General features: G+C 39.8%; 1 protein-coding gene across 3 annotated transcripts; it reads left to right on the top strand.

Annotated features, from left to right (window-relative positions):
- Positions 1-790: 790 nt before the first annotated feature.
- Positions 791-7148, top strand: tagln3b (transgelin 3b). Of its 3 annotated transcripts, XM_042334254.1 has the most exons (6): positions 804-846; positions 1056-1152; positions 3061-3249; positions 4479-4653; positions 6016-6118; positions 6824-7148. In XM_042334254.1, exons 3-6 carry the CDS (start codon positions 3070-3072, stop codon positions 6963-6965), a joined length of 600 nt encoding a protein of 199 aa, XP_042190188.1. In that variant the 5' UTR covers positions 804-846; positions 1056-1152; positions 3061-3069; the 3' UTR covers positions 6966-7148. The 3 variants fall into 3 exon arrangements, with proteins under 3 accessions (XP_007894004.2, XP_042190188.1, XP_042190187.1); XM_007895813.2 differs by lacking the exon at positions 1056-1152 and having other exon boundaries at positions 791-846; XM_042334253.1 differs by lacking the exons at positions 804-846; positions 1056-1152 and adding an exon at positions 1449-1485.
- The last annotated feature ends 1521 nt before the right edge of the window (positions 7149-8669 follow it).

The raw sequence follows: 8669 nt of genomic DNA, 5'->3' as shown, positions 1-8669 counted from the left end.
AATAATCCCTTAAACAAATTGATCACTGAATTAATGACTGTTTGTGGGACACTGCCGTGCGCAATTGCCTGCTGCGTTTTACCACAAAAAAATCTGCAGTCAATTCACTTTACAGTATATTCTGTAAAGCGCTTTGAGATACCTCAAAGCTGCGATAAGGCGCTGCATCGAATGCAAGGATTATTAGTATTATTAAATGAAGAGATCACAGTACATCCTCACAGCTGTTTTGTACTCCTTTCCCTCCCCAATTGAAGCAAAGGGCCAATTTCAAGGTTTACTTTCAACTCCCTAAACGTGGTGCCTTATAGGCAGCATGAAATAACGAGGCACGTTTCTGTGAGATTGAGAAGGGATACTCTAAATACGACCTGGTGCAGGCAGGGTGAAATGTCAATTGGATTCAGGGTTTGATGTGGTTCCTCTTCGGGGGGTGGGGGTGGGGGAGTGAAATCACGTTAAGTACTATTTCGTGTGAGGCTTTTTTTTAAAAAAAAATACAAAAAAATACACAGACTCCCTGATGGATTTGCAGCAATGCACATCAGCATCGTGTCACTTCCTCGCCCAGATTGCTTACTCAGCCTTTGTCCAGTGCAGGCGATTAACATGACATCCTCTTTTTATAGATGTGGAGAGAGAGAAAAAAAAAAGCAATTATTGATTTACATGAATGCTAATGAAAGGAAACGTGGGATTTGTGCTGGTGACGACGACAGCTGCAGTTGTCTGTGGTCCTCACCCAGCCTTAAAGCCAGAGAGAGAGGACAGACACACAGACAGACAGACAGACAGCTGCAGGGTGCACACACAGGAGCTTGCAGACAAGACAGCTGGATCGTCCTGGTAAGCAACATTGGAGGAGAGACAGACGGAATTAACACAGAGACCTGCAATCTACTCATTCTCTACTGCTACAGACTGCAGCCTCTTTCTCCACAGATACCCCCCCCCCCCACCACCCCTCCTACCACCCCCTTCCAAACCCAGAGACGCATCTCCAGGTCAATCCTCAACCATCACAGGGGGTGATTGAGCTGTTTTGTTTTTTGCAGCCTGGTTCTCTATCCTCAGCACATCTTTTCCGAAGAACTTTGGTGCCTTTTGCTCTCTCTCTCTCTCTCTCTCTTTGTTTTCTCCTCCCAATTTCAGGTTAGTCTCTCTTGCATTCTCTCTCTCTCTCTCTCTGTGTGTGTATATATAATATATTTGCTTGAAATTAACCATTACTCAAAAAGGGCCCTTACAGAAGGGGATGATGGTTTGCACACACACACAAAAAAAAGGTTTAACTTCGTGGGTTGTAAGTGTTTCAAGTCGGAAATGTGAAAATATTTTGTGGTGGGAGCACAAACCAACACATTGGGTTAATCTATCTATTGTTATCTCCAGGAGGAAATAACATTACAACCGTGTGTGTGTGTGTGTGTAATTCTGGTGGATTGATGCTTGTGAGAGTCTGGCTCAGGCACTCTGAGATGGATGGTGGGGAAATCCTCTGATATAAACTTATGTCGCACAATTTTTAGTTTGCATGGCTTTGCTTATATTTATATTTCCAACAGTACTGTTAACCTACTGATACTTAACGTGCAAGTTAGGGCTGCAGCCTTAGAAATGTGCTGGTGGAGTGGAGATTTGCCCTTTCCAGCTGTAAGCAGATTTATTTTTTTTCCCTTTATCTGTTTTTTTTTTCCTTTTTAGAAAGGCAGTAATCTGATTATGTTTTGAATAGTGAACTGATAACGCAGATGGGGTGCATTTTAATTGGGGGAGGGAAGGGTGAGTGAGTGGGAGGAGGGGGAAGAGAAACTGCAATCTTTTATAATAATATCTGGGGCTGAAATGTGTGTACAGTAGGTGCAAACTACGAAGTAATTCATCCCCTTTTGAAAGCCATTGAGCCTTTTGCCCTGTAAGCTGCCTCACCCCCACCCCTTAACGCTCTGTCTCTCTCTCTCATCCCCCTCCCCTTCATTGAATCGCCTTTTAATTCTGTTCTATGGGGCTGGAGCAGATTCTGTAACAGCTGGAGCACAGATGGCAATGTGAGGTTAGAGGATTTATTCAGTGAATGCAGAGTAATGGACTGGGAAGGGCTTCAATGTCTTCTCATCTGTCGATCGTGCAGCACCAGTTTATAATTTTAAGACCAATGCAAGCATTTGGGGGAACATTGTAACCTTTCACCAAGCTTGACAACTTGTGATTAAAGCACGATTAGTTTAATGTGGAGAAATCTGAATAATTGAAAAGCAATGCATTAGAAGTGGGAAGTGAAAATCAATTAATGTCTCTTAAAAAAATATATACACAGAAATATTGCATGATGTGATGGGGGGGGGGGGGGGGAGGGTGTAGAGGAACACTTCTTTGTAGTAGCATTATTTTTTAAAAAATTTCAATAGACCAGGATCTATTATAAACTGTTAAATGTTATATAAACTTGTAATTTGGGTGCAACTGGCATAAATCTGGGAATTTTCCAAATCCTGAGACTCGCTCCTCTAGCAAAGCATTTCCCAATAGTGGAGTTTGCTGCCTTAAAAATACTTAACGCTGTTCTTTCATGCTTGTTGGGGTTATTGCATGTAGCTGTGCCAAGACAAAATCGATAGCATTCTCAAATGCATTGGATGCGCTAAGTAGGGTGGAGACATGGTAGAAATTTGGTGCGCAAAATTCAAACTTTTTTGCTTTCACTTTCCCAGACCACCATCTATGTGGGTTGGTGGATAAATACCTTGAATCTAAGCCTCTAACAATGTCGTTCTGATTTTTTTTAGTCTTAGTTTTTGTTCCCCACTGTGCATTGAAGGTTTCTCTGTGATGAGAGGTAAATTCTGAGTGGTCTTAATGTGTGTTGCTCCCCTCCACAATAAGCTGCTGATCTAGAAGGTTTCTCTCACAATCTACCTTGTTCAGAGCAGTTGGGAGTGAAATGTAGGGAGGGGAAAGAAGCAAGAAGGTTTAGCAGCCCATGATGAGTATTACATCTTTTCGCCAGGCAAACTTTCCAGAATGTATTTTAATAATAATGGCACATCAATCACATTCTAGGTTATAAAAATGGCCAACAGAGGACCGAGTTATGGTCTCAGCCGAGAGGTTGAGCAAAAAATTGAACAGAAATATGATCCGGAATTGGAAGGAAGGCTGGTGGAATGGATCATTGCACAATGTGGTGGGGACATAAATCGCCCTGAGGCTGGAAAAACAAATTTTCAGAAATGGCTGATGGATGGCACAGTAAGTGTAATATTGTGGCTTCATAAGTTGTATTGCTTGAATAAGGAGAGAGTTGTTCATCACGCGATCATTTTAATCAAGGTAGTTTAAAACAAACATGTGGACTTGATCCTGTGTCATTTACTGTTGGTGAGATAACTAGTGGTTTCCATTTAGTTTCACTTGAAATTATAATAATAATAATCCTTGCATTTGATATTGAGCTGTCACTGGATCCGCAAAGTAGGGTGGAGACATGGTAGAAATTTGGTGCTCAAAATTCATCCTTTACAAGCACTTTGCTTAATTTGAAATCAAAGCCAATTTAGTCATTCCAACTGATTGCCATTTGTGTTTCACATTAAATGACTAAATGGGTTGGCCCTGTGCTGTGATCTATCACTGGAACTGGTACAAAAATACATCTAGAAGCTTGAATTATCGCTTAACCACTTTCACTTTAGATTTTGGCATTCTGATGTAAAAGCATTTACTACCATTAAAATAAATGGACACTCCAATTTGGCAATTGTGAAACTGGTACTGTAGCCTGTTTGATCTTTGTTGGCTTTCTCATTAAATTCAGTGAAGGAACTAATGCATGGATTCTCAGTTCATTCCCCACCCCCACTGGAAGAGGGAGATTACACCCCAAGCCATGCTCATTGCAATTTTTTTAAGAAAACAAATCAATTGCCCTTCAAGGCTCAGTGGCTTACAATTAAATATTCCTTAGCTTGGGAACACTGTGACCCACCACTGTCCTAACTCAAATCAGTTGGAATCAAATTAGCCAGAGATTGAACTTGACTTTATGCAACTTTCTATGGATTATCATATCATTCAGAACCTAAACTCAATTGGAGTAATGGTAGTGGTTATGACATTGTTGAATTTCTCTGCCACCCACACCCTTTTTAAGTGAAGATATTTTAAGATTAAAGCTTGAATTTTTCTGTTTGTCACAGTGCCTTTCATGTCAGGTGGATACCTTGAAGCCTTCACAGGATTTATTGTAAAGTGCAGTGACTAATGTGTCTAATTCACTAGTCAATTAATTTAATGCATTGTTGTAATTTAAGAAGCATAATATTTTCCCATCTTGAGTTCATTCTTCTGGATGTGGGGTTAAATGTATAATTTAATGAGGGATGTTTGCCAAGGCTCAAGAGCTTACTCTTTGGAAATCAAGTTTATTATTTGCGTAATGTGTAAAATTGGTTTAATGTTTCTGTATTTTTGTTCTTTAGCTATTGTGCGGAGTTATAAACAGTCTCTACTCACAAGATGAGGGGCCAATCAAAAAAATTCAGAATTCCAAAATGGCCTTTAAACAAATGGAACAAATCTCTCAGTTTCTGAAGGCAGCTGAAGCTTATGGCATTACAAAAACTGATATCTTCCAGACTGTAGACTTGTGGGAAGGTAACAATAACTTTCTTTTCTTTTTGATGGCGGATTTATTTTGAGGCGGTGGGAGGGGTTCAAGAACTAGTTTCGAATCTAGAATAAAACAGATGGGAGACAAAATGACCTTTTGTAATTTTTTTTCGATCAGTTCCCAGGGGATGCATGCCCACAAGCAAAAATAAATCGATGATGCATTTGAAGCAAATATTGTTCCTCAAACCTTTCTCTGTTACAATCTTGGGCTCTTTAATTCAACAGTCATTCTAAGGGAAATTGTTTGCAATGTTCTTGTAGTACGAATTCAGGCTAGGCTTTAATCTGTTTAATTCTGGTCCAAATGCAAAAAAACAAAACTCTGTAGTGCCTTTACTACAACAACTTGCATTTTTATAGCCTTGGAGTCCTGTAGCTCAGTGGTTAGAGCACTCGCCTCACAACTGAAAGGTTCGATCCTGGCAGGGTGAAATGTTGGGCAAGTTTCCTTACTCCACAGGCCTGATAATAATCCCTCAAGATAAAAAAACAAAATAATAATTTGGTCACTTTAATCCACGACTGTTTGTGGGACACTGCTGTGAGCAATTGGCTGCCACGTTTCGCCCACAAAAATGCAGTCAATTCACTTCACAGCATATTCTGTGAAGCGCTTTGAGACGTCTAGAAGACGTGAAAAGCACTATATCAAATTCAAGGATTATTAGCTTGGATTCCGTTAAACTTCTCAAAGCACTTGAAAAGATTGATGGGCACCAAATTAGAGATGGTTGCAATATTTTTTAAACAAAACAATCAACACAGTGGTATTTGCTGATGATGCTTCTGACTGCTAAGGTGCTCATGCAAGAGCAGAATAAAGTTGGACAGAAGGTTGGAGACTGTTTACAGATGTAGTTTGGGAAGAATTGGGTGGTGGAGTGAGAGAAATGGAATTTGAGCTACATAGTCTTGGATCTTGAATGAGTGATGCCTGTGAATTGGAGAAATCTATCCTAGAATTTGAACAAATCCCTATGATTCATCTTCATAGTTGTTTCACTAAACCCAGTTGTTCTCTGCCATGCATTCTACACATCCAAAATCCATTTATTGATGGCTTTTAAAACTGAAGATGAACTTGGGTGTTGCTTGATGCTCACTTCTAAACTGGATGAAGTGAATTTGTAATTGTTTGTTAGTAAAGGAATACCTTGGCTTTCGGAGGAAGCTGAGGTTTCTGCATTGTTGCTAATGGTCAGTTAAGTCTTCAAAGTGGAAATAATGCTATCGACAGTCTTATTTTCCCATTTAATGTCCGTGGTATGACTCACTGCATGGACTGCTTAAGTTGCATTGTCGCCAGCATTCATTGCGTAAAATTAAGTTATCTTATCTCTGCAGGAAAGGATTTGGCTGCGGTTCAAAGAACTCTAATGGCTTTAGGTAGTGCTGCAGTTACCAAAGATGATGGATTTTACAAAGGTGATCCTAACTGGTTCCATAAGTAAGTACTATTTGGTTGTCTAATTCTAGAATGTTTGGTGCAGGATGGCAAAAGCTAAGACTTGTGACCCCAGAGTGTTCAATTGAGGTACTGCTGGAGTTAAATCAGCTTTTTTTTAAAAAAAACATAGCTTGCCTTTCATCTTATTATCTGGAAAGCTTCCTGCTGCTTGGACATGTTGAGGCTTTGGCTTTGTCTGAGGGTTAATGGGAACAAGAGGGAAGAATCCCCGCTCCCTTTTGAACAGTCTGACCTTCCAAGTTCTGCTGATGAATCAGGCTGCCTGGGCTGTCAGCAGCAGTGTCCTGGAGTACTCATTCTACTGCCAAGCATGTCACCTTAAGCCAGTTCAGTTCCAAAGGGATCCTGGTTATCTTTCTCCTACCCCTCCTCCTCTTTCTCTCCCCTCCCCTGGCCTCCCACCCCAGAGGGTAGTCACTAGTTTTATTAGTGCCAAGCCACCTTGGGGCATTCTCCTGAGGTGGGAGGTGCTATGTAAATTGATATTGCAGCTAGTCATTTGGAATCTGACTAGCGTGGGTTTAACGTGAGTTTCATTCGGCACTATTAAACAATGGCTTTTATTTTACATCTATGCACCTGAGTATTGTAATCATTTATAGCAATTCTTAAATTGAACATTAATTTCATAATGGGCTTTGCTGGCTGTTCTGTCCAATGTATTGAACAATTTCTTTCCAACAGGAAAGCTCAGGGAAATCGTCGAGCATTTTCTGAAGAGCAGTTGCGGAAGGGACAAAATGTTATAGGTCTTCAAATGGGAACAAACAAGGGGGCCTCCCAATCTGGCATGACTGGTTATGGCATGCATCGACAAATCATGTAATCTGCCATACTACGGTGAGACGCATTATGCGTATCAATCTTAAAGACATGGCAACATTATAATTAATGACTTTTTATCATGGAAATAGCCATTCTAACAGACTGCTTGCTTGTGCTTTACTTGTGCAACTCCACCCCCAAGTACAGGCTGACTTTCTCCCTCTTTCTCTCCCCCCCCCACCCCCCACTTATAATGCATTGGTTTGGGTCCATGAACTCAGATGCAGCATATATTAAGGTCACCTAAAGGCAGTCAATCAGTCCATCAAGGTTGTCACTGACCTCACTTCCTGCGCGCTATGCCTTCGTGCAGGAAGAGCTGTCGATGCCAGCGTTGTGCACTGTGCATAACGCACACGTGTGCATGACATCGGCCTGCGCACTATGCCCACAAAAGTCTCACACCCCTTTACAATATATCATAGTGATTTGTTCATAAGTGAACCAAATTAACAATTTTATTTATGTGCAGAAAGGCAGCCACAAGAAGTGTAGCCTATTTCTGATATAGCATGGGTCCCAGGTATATATATCTACTATAAGTGGACCTGAGCTAAGCTGAGGTGTTGGCACATGACTAGCAACTTAAATTCTAAGTTTCACCACTCTTATTGCACTTCATTTTTTTTACACAAATTTGTTGTTACTAATTTTGGCTTCATAACCACTTGTTCTCACTAATTTTATACCAACTCCTTCACTAGTTAACTCCATATAAAACTATCTTTAACCACGGGGAAAACATTTTAAACCCCTCAACTCCTGATCATTGTTGTACCACAGTATATTCTGCAAGTGAAGCTCTACAGTGGAACAATAGATTTGTATTTCCTTTTCTGGTTAAGTGTATGAGTGTAAAGATAATTCTAACTTTAAAAGCAAAATAATGACTTTAGTGGATTGTAGTAAACTATTGTAACTAATTCAACTAGAACATAAATTTAGTATTGCTGTACTTGTGTGTGAATTACACATTAGACTTGTGAAAACTTTAAAGCCTTACAAGTTAGGATATTTCTACAAATTGGTGTTTACAAAAGAGAAATTGCCATAAAACTCTTTACATGCCAAAATGGTCTAGCTCATCTTAAGCCCTAAATGTTCAGAGATCTGTTAATGGCACTTTGAGAAATAGATACTTTGAATGCAAATTGATATTTTATTCTGATTCTTTCTGTTTTGCAATATATCTTTGGTTGTTCTTGATGTACTGTTAGGTTGCACAGATTTTCTGGGGGAAAAAAAACCTGGAACAAACATTGTTCTCTTCCGAGAACCTTCAGAAGGTAAAGGTTGCAGAACATCTTGCTTTCTGTTAGTTAATTTCAGTTCAAGGGATTTCTTCTCGTCTCCTTTTTCTAAACTATTCAACTCCAGATGGATGCTCACAAAAAAAAGGGTGGAATTGTACATTAGTGTGTTCAAAGCTTGCATTGATGCTTCATAGTCTGTCATTAGGTGAAGGGTATTCTTGCATAACTAATTTCAATGTAATGAATTTTTTGTAAAGGCTAGCATTATAGGGCATTGCATTTATACATGTACTTAAATGTGTTGGAAATGAAGTAGGTTGCAATTCTCAAGAATAATTTAAACTTCATTCTTTAAGAAGCGTTCTCCTATCTTATGACATATATCAGTTTTTCTCTGAAATGAGATGTGTGAAGGGACAGAACCTCTATTGCATTGGCTATCTATAGAAGTT

Source organism: Callorhinchus milii, unplaced genomic scaffold (assembly GCF_018977255.1).
Source record: "Callorhinchus milii isolate IMCB2004 unplaced genomic scaffold, IMCB_Cmil_1.0 Scaffold4, whole genome shotgun sequence".
NCBI classification, from domain to species: Eukaryota; Metazoa; Chordata; class Chondrichthyes; order Chimaeriformes; family Callorhinchidae; genus Callorhinchus; species Callorhinchus milii.
The sequence above is the reverse complement of the archived record's forward strand: the minus strand, read 5'-3'. Positions and strand labels throughout refer to the sequence as shown.

Bases quoted from the DNA above. Each gene is read 5' to 3' on its own strand.
- tagln3b (XM_042334253.1), top strand. The intron at 3,250-4,478 runs GTAAGTGTAATA...TTTGTTCTTTAG, and splicing joins AATGGCTGATGGATGGCACA to CTATTGTGCGGAGTTATAAA. The intron at 4,654-6,015 runs GTAACAATAACT...TTATCTCTGCAG, and splicing joins GACTGTAGACTTGTGGGAAG to GAAAGGATTTGGCTGCGGTT.